At 35.6% G+C, this 18,161-nt stretch overlaps 2 protein-coding genes across 4 annotated transcripts; one reads left to right on the top strand and one right to left on the bottom strand.

The window, feature by feature from the left end:
* Positions 1-312: 312 nt before the first annotated feature.
* hnrnpdl (heterogeneous nuclear ribonucleoprotein D-like) lies at positions 313-6,378 on the bottom strand. Of its 2 annotated transcripts, none has more exons than XM_067398360.1 (8): positions 6,179-6,378; positions 5,604-5,775; positions 5,360-5,521; positions 5,100-5,231; positions 3,978-4,086; positions 3,723-3,887; positions 1,641-1,740; positions 313-450 (listed from the first exon to the last, which is right to left on the bottom strand). In XM_067398360.1, the coding sequence occupies exons 1-7, from the start codon at positions 6,265-6,267 to the stop codon at positions 1,670-1,672; spliced, it is 900 nt and encodes a 299-aa protein (XP_067254461.1). In that variant the 5' UTR covers positions 6,268-6,378; the 3' UTR covers positions 313-450; positions 1,641-1,669. The 2 variants fall into 2 exon arrangements, with proteins under 2 accessions (XP_067254461.1, XP_067254462.1); XM_067398361.1 differs by having other exon boundaries at positions 5,604-5,772; positions 6,179-6,376.
* enoph1 (enolase-phosphatase 1) lies at positions 1,194-18,089 on the top strand. 2 transcript variants are annotated; one of them, XM_067398363.1, is made up of 6 exons: positions 1,194-1,292; positions 8,175-8,276; positions 9,504-9,706; positions 14,460-14,592; positions 16,784-16,907; positions 17,028-18,071. In XM_067398363.1, the coding sequence occupies exons 1-6, from the start codon at positions 1,194-1,196 to the stop codon at positions 17,165-17,167; spliced, it is 801 nt and encodes a 266-aa protein (XP_067254464.1). In that variant the 3' UTR covers positions 17,168-18,071. The 2 variants fall into 2 exon arrangements, with proteins under 2 accessions (XP_067254464.1, XP_067254463.1); XM_067398362.1 differs by lacking the exon at positions 1,194-1,292 and adding an exon at positions 7,837-8,092 and having other exon boundaries at positions 17,028-18,089.
* Positions 18,090-18,161: the final 72 nt, after the last annotated feature.

Below are 18,161 nucleotides of genomic sequence, written 5' to 3' on the forward strand. Positions count from 1 at the left end.
ACCTCTTGTATGTTTATCATTTAATTAGTCTGTACATCCCCAACAACGTGAAAACGAGTTCATATATTTTTATATAACGCAAATATGTATTACAACTCCAGTTAAAGTCTGCATGCAGAGGTAGTATATAACTCAGAAAATGAAAACAGCACAACAAAATTTTTTTTCCCATTTTTTAATCCCTTTATCCAAAAAACTTAAGGAAAAGAACTAAAATACAAAATAAAGGACACTTTTCCTAATCAAGACTTAAGAACACAGCACAAAACCTACAGGTTCGGTCTGAACAAAGCACAGAATAAGACAAACTTGGAAACAAAACGTCTCGCTATTTACAAGGTCAGACACTGAATTTGTCCCCAGAGGACCGAATAACATTTTTAATAGTTGTTTAAGGACAGGATTCCACAAGCTGCCTCCGAGGAGCAATGTCGAAGTCAGCCTGCCGACCTACAAGAGAAGATACACAAGATGAATGACTCCGATTTGGACGTGTCAAAAACAGCACGTCCATGTTTCAGTGTTTAACTTCTTGAGCTGTCGATTTTAAACTAGGAAAATCATCATTAAAGATTAAAGATCATATGTTCGACGTCTTATATTTGACAAAACAGCTCATAAGCCAGCAAAAGCTTCAGCTCCAAGTGGTTGGTTGACCATTCGAGGAGCGAGCCCAAACGTCTTAACCTGAAAATCGCAATGTCATTTGCATTTAGCCAATACATGAGTTGGTTTCATCTGTCTAATACAGATTTGTCAGCTTTTAATGGCTTCGTAAACCCACTTTACATATGATCTTTAAAAGCTACGTTTAAGAAAAAGCCTTGAGGTGTACCCATTTGAAGTTCTCTATGGCCTCTAAAGAAAAAGCAAGCATTATGAGAGAGTTTATGCAATTATTTACAAGGGAGGTGACCGTTTTAAGGAAGAAACCAAAGAAAACAAATAAATAAAATCACTGAAGCTCCACAACTGAAATACAAGAGCACTACAATTGAAAAAGAGAATACAACAAAGCAGTTATGAATCACTTTTAGGTTACATTAGTAAAGTCCTGGAAAAAACACACTTTAACTGTTAACGAAAACCAACAACTTAAGGAAAATGGGGGAATCTCCTTTGTCTTTTTGTTTGTTTTACGCTGGTACAGGAAGTTTGAAGAGACCATACCACAGGACAGCGCTTTCTTGTGCATGCCGTGCTCTCTGCCCGCTATGTGCGACGCCCAGAGAATGTCGTGGTCAGGTGACACACGGCCTGCAATGAAGTCCCCGCTGGCAGGTACAAACAAGGTACAATAATCAGAATTAGGGAAAGAAAGGAAAAATAAGGAGAGGCGCCCTTACTCTGTACCCCTTAGCTGTTCTTTACCTGTTAGCATTGCTATCAAGTCTCTATGTTATTCCTTTATGATCACCTGTTAAAAGCAGGAGGAGGAAAAGGAAAACCTACAGAAAAACACTTACGTTTTTCTGGCACGCTAAAAAGGCAAAATGGCTACACAAACATTAGCAATTAAAGATCTATAGACATGTATTCAACTCAATTGCATTGATATGCATAGGCCTTAGGCTTAGTTATTGTCTATTGATCTTTAACATTGAGGTCGGGTCCAGAGCGTGGCGAAGATGTGACCTTACCATTTATCTGAATGTGTTTAGCCACTTCATCAATACGGCTGGTAGCTGTTCTGATGGTTTCCACTCTCTCGTGAGGCCTTGCCATAACTGCTCTGTTGACCTACAAAAATTCAATACATATACACAGTGACAAGAGACATTTGTAAGAAAGCAATTAAATACCCAATTGTCACTAAATGGGCATAAAAGCTACACATAACAGGTGACGCACAAAATTAATCACAAAAATGTGCATAAACTGCCAAAGCCAGACAAAATGGCACTGGCCATTTGACAATCCATTACATGCCAAGAACATCTAAAGCTATGTTCAGACTGCTGGCAAATTGGATTTTTTTATTTTAAATAATGTTTTCAGGCAGACTGTCCGCACTATTAATTGCAAGTAATCAAATAAGATGCGTGTCCAGACATAACCAACCTATCTGCATGGGTTGCTTTGGTAATGACGTAGGGGTACCCGCATGTGACAAAGGTTTCAAAACGGATACAGGACAAATGACATCTTGCTCTCTAAATAAGTGCCCTGTTGAGTCGCAGTACAGAACTCCTCCGTTGAACGGGAAAATGCTGAAATCTTTGGACATACCATTTGAACACTGTATGAATACTTCCTGCATTTCCCTCACCAGTTGACGTTATCATTGTGTGCCGCATTAAGAGTGACGCAAAAAAGATTTGAGCATCCAGACTGAAACGCATCTGTAAAAATCTGATTGGAATCGCATTTTAAACCACGTCCATATGTGGTTTTAATCTGATTTTGATTGCCGTCCAGACTTTTAAAAACCCATCTGAATAAAATCTGGATATCCCAAAAAAAAAAAAAAAAAAGATTTTTGCTGGCACTCTGAACATGGCCTAATTTTTTCCTTAATTTAAGTTCTATTTATCTAATGATGGGAAAAGTCTTGCATGCCCTGGAATTCAGAACGTACATATATTTGAGATCATTTTCAATTGTTATTACACATGGGAGTCTATTCAATGAATGGTACAAAAACTATTCCAAATTAGCTGTTTCATAATTTTTATTGACAAAAAAAAAAAAAAAAAAAATTAAGGCGAGACACTACAGGCAAAAACAGTTTTTTTCATGCATCTGTCAATTTGAGATTTTGGGCTATTTGGCTTTTCATTAAGTGTTTCAAACTAGTGGAAAGAAAACATCCAAAATACACTTTTAAGTGCATCTATTTTTTTATGTAGGTTATAATTATAATACATACTTTTAAAGGCTGTTCTCTCAAAATTATTTTTTTTTCCCTCCTGCACTGAACCAGAAAACTTCAGCAGTTCTTACATACCAACATTTTACAGTTTTTATTCTATCTATATTCTGAAGGTTTTTACTGAGGGGTTTGTTTTATTTTATTTTATTCACCTGATTTTCTACAATATTTTATTCCTAAAAAAATGGTCAAAACTTATTTTATGGCTGTTGACAGTATTCAGATTTATGGAGTGATAAAAAGAGAAATCCAAAATCCCCTCCGCAAAAACCTTTGATTCTAATATGTCAACAAAATGAAAAACTTTGGACCTGGCTTAATCCAGCTTTCAAATTTCTGTTCTTGAAATGTATGCAAATTAGTGCATATTTCATTGGATAATGCCTCATTTGCATGTTTAAATATGACTTTTCAGAAAACTTGTAATACAAATAAAAGTTTGCAATTCTTAATCCAATCAAATCAACCTGGGTATGGTGATGTCTATTACTTTTGACATATTATATTAAGTGGTATTAAAAATTAATTATATTTAAAACATGCTTTGATAATATTTATGGTTTATAAAAGGTCAAATTGTAAATTTCATAACCTAATGACTTATCCTTACTGGTTGAAATATATTTCTCCAAATACATGTGTGCTGAATGGTGTTGTGTATTCAGAACTTTCACTTTTGCAGCCCTAAAAGCCCAGAGTTAAACTATACCAAACTATTGCCTAAACTAAATGGTTTTATAATTAATTGCTTCCTAAAGACAGGTTAAAGGGTGAGGAAAAAAATAAATAAAAAATACATCATAAATATCAGTGTGTGGGTCTCTTGAGGGTTAAATGTGTGCAAAATTACCATTGTAATCATCATAGCCTTGTCCATAGCCATAATTTGGATAGTTGTATCCTGAATAGTCATAGCCAGAATAGCCATTATAGCCCTGGTTGTATCCGTTGCCGTAGCCTCCATAGTTCTGGCCATAGTAGCTGTTGTATCCTTGATTATAGCCTTGGCCCTGTCCTGTTCAGAAAGAGTTAGAGAACCCTTTAGGTCAAGAAGCGCTAGAAGCAGCAGCTGGCCAAAGAGACGGCCATCTCTAGATTGGCATACCTCTTCCACGGCCTCCTCGTCCTCCTCCTCGTCCTCCTCCAAAGCCCCGGTCCGCCCTGTTCTGCTGCTGTCTGTACACTTCTTTAGGCTGGGCAACTTTGACTTCACACTGACAACAAATGTAAACCGCATTACTACCATGTTGAGTTGGGTGATGTATTGATTTATTTCACAGAAATACAAGTTGACAGTATAAAATTAATCAGCCTTTTATAAATGTGCATTTTATTAGCATCCCTGACAGCAAAACAACATTAAAGTTGGTCAATTTAATTCTCATAATTTCTCATTAATTGGAACTAATCATTTAAAAGAACCAATTCACAACACTGATTCAACAAGTGCACATCATTTATAACATTCACTAAGGTATATTGAAATGTTTAGCAATATGAAGGTAAATATACAGCCATTTATTACTATGTACTGCAAAAAAAGAAAGATTAAATATTGTTTGCACTGGAAGTAATGGAAAACTTGTTCTTAACTATAGCTAAAACGCAGTAAAAATGTTAAATTAAATATTATACAAAAAAAAAAAATATATATATATATATATATATATAAAATAAATACACAATAGATGTTTAGACTGCTAAAACACCCTTTATAACCATTTCAGAGAAAATTTACAGCGGTTTATAATAATGTTGTCAAAATTTATTCCTGTGATCAAAGCAGAATTTTCAGCATCATTACTCCATTCTTCAATCACATGATCCTTCAGAAATAATTCTAATATACTGATTTGATGCTCAAGAAACATTTCTGATCATCAATGTTTAAAACAGTTGCGCTGCTTCATATCTTTGTGGAAACTGCCACATTTTTTTCACAATTCTCTGATGAAGAGAAAATTTCAAAAGAAAAGCATTTATATGAAATCTTTTGTAACATTAAAAATCTCTTTTTTACTGTCACTTTTGATCAGTTTAATGTATCCTTGATGAATAAAACTTTCAAAAATATTAACCCCAAACATTTGAATGGTAGTGCAAATATAAAATAAATAGGTATAAAAACAATACTGAGGTGGATAGCATGCTTACTATGACCTGTTTTATCTATACAGAATGAGGTACTGGTGTTCGTCTGCAAGATATTTCGATAATATCAACATACCTTCCCTGATCCAATTTGATGGTATCTGTTCTCCAGCAGTTTCTGAACTGGATCTTCTAAAACATATGTCACAAAGCAGAATCCCCGCCTCTCGTTTGTTTTAGTGTCCATGGGAAGCTCAATGCTTTCAATCTTTAGACAGAAAAATAATAGATTAGTTTATATGTACCAGTGTGGCGGTCCAAAGACCAAAAATGTTCATTCCATTACATGTATGTTCATAGTTAGATGTTAATTCAGATCTTAGTTTAGTTACTCACATCCCCATAAGCTCCAAAGTATTCCCGGATCTGTTCCTCAGTTGTGTCTGGACTTAAACCTCCGACAAAAACTTTCTTGGGGGGTTCCTTGCCTTTAATTGCTTTGGCTCTCTTGGGATCAATCAATTTGCCATCCAGCTTGTGCTCCTTCAGCTCTAACACCTGAACACATGAAGAACTGGCTATGAACATGATGTCAAAGTAATGCTATCACTAAATTTAACGACTGGCAGGGAACATTTACCTTATCAACACTCTCAGCATCTCTGAAGAGGACGAAACCAAAGCCCCTGGAGCGGCCGGTCATGGGGTCTGTTTTGATGGTGCAGTCCAGGACTTCTCCAAACTTGGACAGGTAGTCAGTAAGGTCTTTCTTGCTGGTGTCCCAACTGAGCCCACCGATGAACATTTTCCTACTCAAAAACAAACAACATTCATTTCACGCAACCGAATGAATGATGCAGTAACATGTAACTGCTGATATTTTATGTACATTTGATGGTGATGCATGTCAGGAATGCAACACAGTAAAATGAAAGAAAAAAAAAAAAAACATTAAACCCGGTATAACTGTAATAATACCCAATTAATCTCAAAGCCATTAGACGCCAATATGCTAATACTATGGAGACGGATTAATAACAATAACTAGGTTTCGAGCATGTTAAGCTAAAAACATTGTGCATATGAATAATATAAGCGTTTGAAACGACATAGATGTGAATAAAGGATGGCAACATGTGATTTTCATGTGAATTACTATTTAAAGTCAGCGAGGCGCTTCGTTGTGTGGCGAAGGCCGCGCGCTCCGAGACTCACCCGTCATCCTCCTGGTTCTTACTCGCGTTTATTTTGGAGCCTTCTGGAAACTCGTCAGTACTGAAGTCACCTTGTTCTTCGGCCTGCATTTTGGAGTATGTGTAGTTTGATCCGACGCTAACTATATAATAGTATATATTACAGCGGTTTTAAAAGGTCAAAGACTCCAACACGAATAAAGTGCCGCGTTGATTAAAATGGCGGACTGAGATCAGTGACGAAATCCATCCGTCTGCTCGAGGAAGCGGGGGCAGTGGGCGGGGCTTATGTTAATAGTTGCAAATGCTTATTTATGGGGAATATCTATGAAAACAACCTTATAAAACGACAAACATAGTAGAGATTACAGATATAACAGTAGATATTGTAATACATAATTACATATTTAGTGCACTTTGAAATCATTTTTATTTATTGCTACAGACTTATATGAATAAATTAGAGATCTAACCACAGTGTTATTTCTATAATGGCCTAGGTACCTTATTAATATTTGGATTCTATTAAATAATTCCAATAAATGTGTCATTGGATAGATTTGTTGCGGGTCACATGCAGCTCTGAAAAGGAGGCGTTCCCCGTGACCGTTTGTCACCTGCTGCGCGCGATGCCTTCCATTTAATTAATTCGCCAAAAAATAAAAAACGTTTAAAGTTTTATTTCAGCATAATGTGTTTTGTGGTGATGCACAATACTTTGTAAATTGATATTAATACAACTAATAAATTTCAAGCGCTCAAAACACAGCAAAAATCAATATCCGTTATAACTGTATGTTATAAATCAATCAATAAATAAATATGTCTTTCATTAAATTAAAATGATTAAAAGCCTAAAATGTTGCTGCATGTAAAACTATATTTTAAAATATATATTTTAACATTTCAGTGCTTTTAAAAATGACTTTAAAATGACAGTAGGCTGACTGTAGCCTACATTATCCCTTAATTATTTATTACTCTGACCACTCTTTTAGAAAAAAAAGAGTAAATATAACAATTGTAAATCTAAAAATGAGTAAAATATTTTGTCTTTTTGTCTAAAAGAGATTAATCTCATTTAATTGTTCATATGAACAATCTAGTTTCTCCTATTATAACCAACTGTAAGCTAAAACTGTTTCAGTGTCTGCCTTTAATATGCTACTATTACCCAAGCTACAGTGTTTTGTAGTTTGTCAGTTTACACAAATGTATCCAAAAGCGTTGTTTGACTATAAAGAACATGAGTTAAAGAATTTTATGCAGTAGGTTAAATTATTTTATTATTTATAGCCTTACATTTAGGCTACTTCCTCAATCAACAGCCCTTCCCAGCCTGCAGTGTTGCCAGATGGAATAAAAATAAAACGCCATAACGCTATTTACGCTACTTATTAAATTACAAAATAAACACTTTCCTGGATAAAACATTTCCTTTATTGATCCACCACTACAACAGATGTGTAGAACAAATATGTTTTTCTAAATATATGATGTTGTTATTATTATTTTCAAAATTATCCTACTATTGACTTGTCCATTTCCACTATATTAAATATAAATGTAGAGCTGTTGCATATGATGATATATCGTTCAAACTTTGCATGCATGTTTAAAAGCAAATGTATAGCAAATGAACTGTACTAGTGTAGCATGAATTATGTGATGATAAAGGGAAGCATTCTCTGCGAGGATTTGGCAACCCTCTAACCGCTCCATGTGTTAGCTACTCACCGCTAGCCTGCATGCTATTATTGATTCATTTGTCAAAATCCGAGCCTCTTATCTGATATAATCAAATAATACACAGGACTTTAACAGACATATATATCGTTTGCCATTGATAAAAATGGCAGCGATTGCAATACCAGAAAATACTAGAGTCTTTCTTCTGGACATTGAAGGAACCACGACGCCCATCACGTTTGTCAAGGTAAGAGCCCATAGTCTGAGATATAAATCACGTTCATTATGTGCAAGGAGAGATGGTTTATTCTGCGATCTCTTGCCTGTAGGACATCTTATTTCCCTACATCAGAGAGAATCTGGAGGAATATCTGTCTGCACACTGGGAAGAGGACGAGTGCAAACAAGATGTGCATCTGCTCAAGAAACAGGTCAAGACCTTTCAAAACACCCTTTATAGGCTTTATCTCAAATGGTGGTTATGTCAACGATTTTAAATACGTTTTCATTTATATTTAAATATAAACCTTGAACTAAACCAAATGTGTGCAATAGTGTTTTGTTCTTAATTGTTTTTTAATCTACTTTATTTACATTCTTTTTAGTCACTCTCAAGATATATTAAAAGTGAAGCTCTTGTAAAACAGACACTTACACAAAAGCACCAGGCTATGTTCATGTTTGGTTGTGCTGCCATAGTAATACAATGGATTTTGGACATGTAACATCGTAGTACACAATTTATTCTCTGGAAAGATTCATGTTAATACAGTGTCCATGTCCAAAAATATGGCGAAATCTTTAGAGAAAAAGTGTAAAATAATAATAATAATAATAAGATTAAAATAAATAAAAAAGGATTAACATACAAATTTAAATTAAAAAAATGAATAAAATAAATAATAAAAATGATTAAATAAACAAAGAAATAATACACTGTAGTACAGTACTAAAGTGAGTAGAAAAAAAAAACGTTTTGATATTATACACAATATAAATTTTTAAGGAACAAATTTGGTCCTTATTAGTGTTATTTTAGTTTAAATATAGATTTATTAATATTTAGAATTAGCTTTATTATGTGCTTTTGTTATTTTATTTGTTGTTGTTGTTGTTTTTTGTTTTCTATTTAGGTTTAATTTATTTTATTTTATTTATTTCCAGTTAATAATTTTACTGCTTCAACTTAATCATATTTTTAGTTTATTGCCAAGGCGACATTTCTAATTTTCAGTAATATTTATATTTCATTTTATTTCAGCTTTATTTCAATTAACAGAAATTAAAAAGGTAATTGTGACTTTTTATCTCACAATTCTGATTTTTTTCTCACAATTGTGAGTTTATTTGTTGCAATTGTGATGGGAAAAATGTCAGAATTGTGAGATAAAAAGTTCCTGAATCGTTCTTAAGCTAAGACTCCTGCGTAGAAGTTTTTAAGCTAAATTAGGAGCTTTCTGAGAGGATTCTTAGAAGCTTTAAGAATATGGGCCCTGGTCTTTATATATAAAATTAATTTACTGCTGCCTTTTAAATTTGAGCATTTTGGTTCTGTCACATGAGAACGATCATACATATGGGGTCCGTGGCATCCAAAAGACTGAAACACCTGCTCTACTTGGATGCAGTTGGTCTGACTGAAACATCTGTGTTTTCAGGCTGAAGAGGACTTGCGGCAGAATAAAGCAGGTCCAGTGCATGCAGTGGACCAGACCGTCCACACAGATGAAGAGAAGGCCATCCGTGAAGTGGTGGAAACCGTCCTCTGGCAGATGGATGCAGACAGAAAAAGCACTGCACTCAAACAACTGCAGGGCCACATGTGGAGAGCTGCTTATATGACTGGGAAAATCAAAGGCGAGTAAGTAACCTCATCTTTCCCAATGCATACAGCCCGTATGTGTCTGAGGTTAAGAAATTATCAAATAGTTTTGTGATTTATTAATAAATAAGCTTTAAAGGGTTAGTTCACCCAAAAATGAAAATTCTGTCATTTATTACTCACCCTCATGCTGTTCCACACCCGTAAGACCTTTGTTAATCTTCGGAACACAAATTAAGATATTTTAGTTGAAATCCAATGGCTCCATTAGGCCTCCATAGGGAGCAATGTCACTTCCTCTCTGAAGATCCATAAAGGTACTAAAAACATATTTAAATCAGTTCATGTGAGTACAGTGGTTCAATATTAATATTTATAGCGACAAGAATATTTTTGGAGCGCCAAAAAAAACAAAGTAACGACTTATTTAGTGATGGCCGATTTCAAAACACTGCTTCAGGAAGCATCGGATCATAAATGAATCAGTGTATCAAATCTGCTGTTCGGAGCGCCAAACTCACATGATTTCAGCTGTTGGCAGTTTGGCACGCGATCTGAATCATGATTCGATACACTGATTCATTTGTGATCCGATGCTTCCTGAAGCAGTGTTTTGAAATCGACCATCACTAAATAAGTCGTTTTTAATATTATCGTCGCTTTATAATATTAATATTGAACCACTGTACTCACATGAACTGATTTAAATATGTTTTTAGTACCTTTATGGATCTTGAGAGAGGAAGTGTCATTGCTCCCTATGGAGGCCTTACGGAGCTATCAGATTTGAACTAAAATATCTTAATTTGTGTTTTGAAGATTAACGAATTATAACTTATGGGTGTGGAACGGCATGAGGGTGAGTAATAAATGACAAAATTTTCATTTTTGGGTGAACTAACCCTTTAAGAATAGGCTGTCAGATAAGGTTGTGGCTGCAGCCTTGGATATACATATACACAATAACAACACTGCGTACATTTTTAACATTTTACACACACACACACACACTCACTCAAGGGGCTTGCACACCGGACGCGAAGCTTAGCGCCGCGCCACGTCTTTGAAATTCGAACGCATTGTTTTCTATGAGTGTATGCACACCAGCGGCGACATTCGGCGCCTGTCCGCGGTGCCCAGAAAACAATAGAAAACAATGCGTTCGAATTTTAAGACGTGTCGCGGCGCTGAGCTTCGCGTCCGGTGTGCGAGCCCCTTCATTCATCTCATTTGTTATACATTGTGATTTTATTAAGTAATATTTCTCAGGTTCTCATATGACTAATGAAATAAGTCTGTAAATCTTTTTTTCCCTTCTGGAGCTGTTCATAACAGCTGTGACTGATACTTATTTTGATAGTAGATTAATATGTTGATTATTTTTTTGGTTAAAGGTGTGGTTAGTAGATTTTGAAAAATGCTGTTGGACATAGTTCATATTTGAAATCAACCCAAACAAACCCACCCCTCTCTTCATTGCTCCGCCTCCAAAACTCACACTCCAATCCTAACCACCCTGCTCCGAGTCAGTCTCAAACCCCCGATCGCTATTGGCATGTGAGGCGGGTGCACCATCAATGACGCTAAACACCTCATTCTCTAGCGTTCGTCAGTGTGCAGTAATTTACTGCTTAACTCACAATATCTGGCCACTGTTACACACGCAATGCGAGAGTGAATGTCTGTTTATCACAGCTGATGTGCAACAAAATGCTTGAAGAAAAATAAAGCGCAGTTGATGAACGAACAACAAGGAAGCACAAAAAATGAACGTACACTACACAAGAGTAAATACAAAGTAGTGTTGTCACGGTACCAAAATTCCAGTAGTCGGTACCGATACCATGAAAATTTTACGGTTCTCGGTACCAATTTCGGTACCACAGCAAAATCTATTGAAACTATTTTAATATTTTACATAGCCTATTTTAAAAACATTAAATATGATTTGGAGTGTGTATGTTTGTGTGTATATATAGGCTACCTCAATTAAATAAATTTTGAAATAAAAAAAAAAATAAAAAATGCTCAAACATCCATTGTGTACTGTTGAAAAAACCAGCATATGCTGGTAAGGTAGGTTTTGAAGCTGTATGCTGGTCAAATGCTGGTCCTAAACTGGTCCTGCTGGTCCATGCTAGTCCTAAGCTGGTCCTGGACCAGCATAAACCAGCTCAAACCACCATACCAGCTTCAAAACCTACTTTATCAGCATATGCTCATTTTTTCAACAGTGGTAACAGACATGCGTATTTATTTTAGCTATTCTGTCAGTGAAACAACACTACAGCCTGTAAAACTATGAAATGAATATCGGTAAATGATGGTAACCTAAATAATAAGAAAGTTAAATATTATTTCAAAAACATTCGTTTTTTATTTCCACACAAAGACTCGTCATAGCCAAAGTCCCGTTATTACTTTGATATAGACTGCTTTGCGCTTTGAAAGGGATGTGGGACACGAGCAGGAAAGAGACCATTTCTCTTTAATAATATCTTCATGTTATCTCCTGATGTTACAAGCAACTGACACTTGTTGTAAAAGGTCTGAAGAGCGAGTTTTATCTTCAGACAAACAGGCTATGTTTGATTTAGCGCTGCCAGAGAAAACGAAAGTAAAAATCACTGGTGTGTGAAACGCGCTATACAAATAAACTTGACGCGCCTTATAAAGTCTAATAATGAGCACAAACTCTGTTAAATAGAAATTGACGTGCAAGCAAAAAGGTTTCGGTCCTACGGTGTTTTTTCTAGAATGCAAATAGCCTATAATAGGCCTAAATGCGAACAAAAGAAACGTTATAATCCCCTGCGTGAGTAAAGATTTGTGAAAAGAAAGACGTTCAGTGGAATAACTAATGGAATATCGTTAAATTCTCTGATAATCAGGTGACCAGATCGCAATTCGCAAAACAGAATAGGAAGCTTAAATGTATGGACTCACGTACCTCTCATTCGGCATTAAACAAAATGTTTCCATGGCTGCGAAGTCACATTTAATTGCTAACCTATTATTTCTTCTGTAAACAAAGCTTTGTGCTTCACTCGTGTCATATTCATGTAAATACTGGCACAGCCCTATCAGTGGGTACCGAATATACCCGGATTCTCGGTACTACCGGTACTACAGAAATGCTGGTATCGTCACATTTTCAAAATTTCAGTACCGACTTGGTACCGAAGTACCGGTACTTTTGACAACACTAATACAAAGTGTTCGTTGTTAGTCGCAAACAGCACAGCAGCTCCAGACAATCAAATCCCGTGTTACTCACACATGAAGCGGGATCAAAGCAGCCTCCACATCTGTTTTCAGGCCTTTCCCTCTTAGCTCTCTCCAGCGCTGGAAAGCTTTTCTAATATAAACTCGGGTCCTAAAGCGCTTGCCCAGTCATAAACCTTCATTCCAGTGATATTCTTTTGAGCTCTTTTGTATTGTGTCCCATCTCGTTCTGCAGGTTTTTTTTTTTTTTTCATATTATTTTCAAATCTCCCTCTTGCTTGTTCTCTCTCCTCGACCGTCATATGCCCCCTCTAATGCTGATTGGTTAGACTTTGTTGTTGGTGTCAGCCTGAGTCCACCTTTAACTGATAAATTGATGAAAAACTTTTTTCTGTTTTTAATTGAAAAACATGTTATTTCACAGCATGCTCCATGTTATCCTCCAGACAACATGCAGTGAAGTCAAAACTTTTTGAAAGTTTGCTTTCAGAAAGATTTTTTTTTTATTCTTTATTTATTTTTTATTCCGCAATATCACATTAAACAGTAAATATATTTATAATGTTAAAGGGATAGTTTGCCCAGAAATGAAAATTTGATGTTTATCTGCTTACCCCCAGTGCATCTAAGATGTAGGTGACTTTTTTTCTTCAGTAGAACACAAATGATGATTTTTAACTCCAACCGTTGCCATCTGTCAGTCAAATAATAAGCGCGAACAGACCTCACTAAGCGAATGCTGAACACAGTTGGACATAGTGGTGTATTTGAGGTAAAAAATGATATAAATACTGTTCGGTTTCTCGCACAAACCGATTGTTTCGTGTCTTAGGACCTCAATGTGTCGTCACGAGCCGCAGGGTTTAATTTGGATTTGTCTATGCAAGTTTTTTCGACTCTTATTGATGGAGTTCCCATTGACACTCATTATAAGACTGACAGACGGCAACGGTTGGAGTTAAAAATCATAATTTGTGTTCTACTGAAGAAACAAAGTCACCTACATCTTGGATGTGCTGGGGGTAAGCAGATAAACATCAAATTTTAATTTTTGGGTGAACTATCCCTATAAAAAGGGTTTCCATTTCAGATAAATGCTGTTCTTTTGAACTTTCTATAAATCAAATAATCCGAAACAAAATGTATCACGGTTTCCACAAAAAAAAAAAAAAAAGCAGCACACCTGTTTTCAACATTGATAATAATCATAAATATTCGATCACATTAAAATGATTTTCTGAAGGATCATGTGACACTGAAGACTGGAGAAATGATGCTGAAAATTCAGCTTTAATCACAGGAATGAATTACATTTTTACAATATATTCCCATAGAAAACAGCTATTTTAAATTGTAATATTTCACAATATTACTGTGTTTTTGATCAAATGAACAAAGCCTTGGTGAGCAGGAGAGACTTCTTTCAAAAAATTAGAAAATCTTACTGACCTGGTGCTTTATGTTGTTTATATCCCTATTACATGTTGTAATCTCATTACAGTTGCTGTTCTCCCGAGCAACAGTATAAGCTAGTTATGCTGTTTGTTTGGTTGTGGTTTTGTCGCAGGGTTTATCAGGACGTGGTTCCGGCTGTCAGAAGGTGGAGGCATCATGGACTGAAGGTCTACATCTACTCCTCAGGAAGTGTGGAGGCACAGAAGCTGCTCTTTGGCTATTCTGTCCAAGGCAATCTATTAGATGTAAGCTTGAGCTGTTAGATGTAATGATAAGCACTATTTAATTGGGATTAGTTTACTGAAGAATTTTTGAATCAACACAGAATGTCATAACTTAGCTCATAGTCTCTACAGTCTGGATGTGGGCTGTTAAAGGGATAGTTCACCCAAAAATGAAAAGTATCGCATGATTTACTCACCCTCTAAAGTGAAGCAATTTGTTTTTGTCAGAAAAATATGCATATTTAAAACTTTATTAAATAAAATAACAAATAGGTCTGGGCAACAAACTGAAGCTCCACTTCTCTTCTATCGAAATCCTCCGACATTTCTCTTTTAAAATTTATAGTTTTAATTTAGACTTCCAATTCATGACCGGTGTTTTGTTTTGCTCTATCCTCTGAGCTTCTGTGTTCGCCATTGCGTCATTTGTCGGGTCAGAGGTCACTCTTCCATCGCAAATCGATGCGTATCGCCGTCTGCCTGAAGCTAGTTATTATAGTTAATACAGTTTTAAATATGGATTTCTTACAAAAACCCATTGCTTCACTTCAGAAGGCTTTTATTAAGCCCATGGAGCCGTATGGATTATATTTATGATGGATGGATGCATTTTTTTATGGGCTTCAAAACAGGCCCCCCGTTACACTACCGTTGTAAAGCTTGGTAGAGCCAGGATTTAAAAAATATATATATATCTCCAATTGTGTTCATCTGAAAGAAGAAAGTCATACACACCTAGGATGGCTTGAGGGTGAGTAAATCATGGGATAATTTTCATTTTTGGATGAACCATCCCTTTAAGGAGGGTCATGTGCATCACAAAACCCATTGGACTTTTTTATGTGACTGTTACGGCCCATACCCAAATTATACAGCTTGTTTGATTTTATACAAATTAATAATGGATATGGGTCGAGCATATAAATCAGTACAGACACGTGATGTGACATCAAACACCTTCCCTTTAAACCAACTGAAAACAACTTAAACCACCGGCAAACAATACAAAATTCACAGAAAGATGTATACAAAAATATATTAACGAGTAAAGACAAAGATAAATAACAGTAAACCGGTAGGGCAGCAAAGGAAAGAGAAAACACATGACTACACCTGTTCTCATGAGCAGATCTTACCTAACTCCAGGCCTCTGCTTGACACACTGTGCTGACTAAATACCAAAAAAACGTGAACTGAAAACAAGGCCTATGTATTAGGAATCCCAGATGATTTTTTTTTTTTTTTTTTATATTTTATTTTACTTTAATGTATTTTTATTTTAGTTTTAGTGACTTTAGTACTTCAACTTATTTATTTCAGTTAAAGCATTTTAAAGTTTTTAATCTAAAATGTATATTTAATTTATTTTTTCAGTTTTATTTCAATTAATGAAAACAATTTTTGTTAGTTTTAGTTTGTTTTAATTAAAGACCCCCTGTGGTGAAAAATCAAGTTTTTAATGTTGTTTATATGTCTGTGTGCAAATTCATATGTCAACACTATTGCTAAGAATTTTCTCCTTAACTGCAGTGAAAAAAAGACCGTCTCAAACCCACAGTTTGAAATTGCTGGTGTCTGTAACGTCACAAACTACCTTCTAACCAATCACGTCAACGGCCGGCGGGCTTTAGCATATTATTAACGAAGAACTAGCAGGGGAGTCTTAAGAGAAGCCAGGTGTATTAATTTTCTGTTATTAGTCCATTGTTGTAAAGAGTGATGCCATTGTGCTGCGTTTACCTTAGTAAGTTGACAGAGTGGATTTCTGACCTGCGTGAGAGAGTGGAGGCGGGGCTAATTTGCATATTCATTGTTCTGCATATACTAAATGAGGCAAGGGTGTAGAGTTACATTCAAGCTATTTAAATGTTCTATTTTTTTGTTCTATTTATAAACTAAGTCAGTTAGTTAAACTAGTCAGTTTTTTCTAAAATGTCTATTTTATTTCAAAAAAGTCAAAATTCATATTAGGTGCATCCCAATTAATGTACTTATGCACTATTCTATGATGGTTTTTTTTAAGTACAAATAGTGCGTTCACACAGAAAATTCCAAAAAGGAAAAATTACTGCTAAGATGCATGTCAATCATTTGATCTGTAATTTTTACAGAGGTTGTGCTGGAAAAACACAAAGTATATTTGTGGGACAAGTTTATATGGGTTGATGTGGATTTGCAAGTTTTGATCTTTTAGATTTTCTTTTTTTTTCAGCTGTTTGATGGTCACTTTGACACCAACATTGGCACCAAAGTAGAAAGTAAAAGCTACGAGAACATCGCTGAGAGGATTGGATGCCAACCAGAGGAAATCATGTTCTTAACCGATGTCACACGAGGTGGGCGCTCACAGTTTGCTCTGAAAACCTTTCATTCTTGCCATAATTGCTTCAGGGATGCTGACTGTGCCCAGTCTGAATCCTACATTTAATACAGCTTCATTAACTTCTCCTTCACAGAGGCGAAGGCAGCAGAGGATGCTGGGGTGAACGTGGCTGTCGTAGTAAGACCTGGTAACATGGAGTTAACCGAAGAGGAAAGGAACCATTATAAAATCGTCACATCTTTCAACCAATTAGAACTCAGTGGAAATATTTGACAGCGCAGAACTGGGGTTATGACATCAGATCATGTGGAAAAACCAGTGGTTATGTGTTGTGATTCTGCTGGACTGAAACTCCAAGAATCCAGGTGCTTGTTTTTTACACTGAAACCCATCTTTGAATTATAATACACCTACATTCTCTTTGAATGTTTTATATGCAGTGTTAATGTGTAGCATATGACATATTCATGTCTTTATCCCCACACGTGCAGTGATAAAATATATTATAACCTGCCACCTGGACACAGGTTTAGTGTGATTGTACCTCCTGTCAAGCTCAGTCATATAAACCTCAATATTAATGTTGTAAAATTTTATTCTAAATGGAAAGAGCTAACAAATCACATTTGCAACATTTAGATACACCAGCACCCAAAAACAGATGTCTGTTTTAGTAACAAAATACAGAATTATGACCATTGCCAGAGATGGTTTACATTATTTAACACTAGGTATAAAATGCTGCATAAGAATTAGCAAGACAGGCTCAAAACAAAATGCGGTTACATGTATACATTATCATACATGTACAACATGTATGATTCCATTTGACTTGGAATTACTTCTTCATGTTAAACTAAAAATGTACTTCAAACCTGTATGCTGTGTGAAGATTCTTCAGAAGTTCTTTTGTCTTCCGCAGAATAAATAACAGCATACGGATTTGAAGCGACAAAAGGGTTAGTAAATAATAACAGAAATTTCACTTCATAGTGTCTTCAGAATAACCTGTATCAAGAAAGTCTTATTAATTGATGTTTTTGAAGGATTATCTTGCCAAAAAACTGTTCCTGTATTCAGATCTTTTCCTTGAAAGTGTCCTTGTTACTTCACTCATCTGATACATAAACATGGAACACATCACATTAAATCGTTGTGCATTTCATGAACTTGTTGCTATCTACTATTCAGAAAACATTCATCCAAAGGTCTTTCTAGAGAGATTACATTCAGTTTACATGCATGACTGATAACTGGCGAGCACTGG

Source organism: Chanodichthys erythropterus, chromosome 10, assembly GCF_024489055.1.
Source record: "Chanodichthys erythropterus isolate Z2021 chromosome 10, ASM2448905v1, whole genome shotgun sequence".
Lineage (NCBI taxonomy): Eukaryota > Metazoa > Chordata > Actinopteri > Cypriniformes > Xenocyprididae > Chanodichthys > Chanodichthys erythropterus.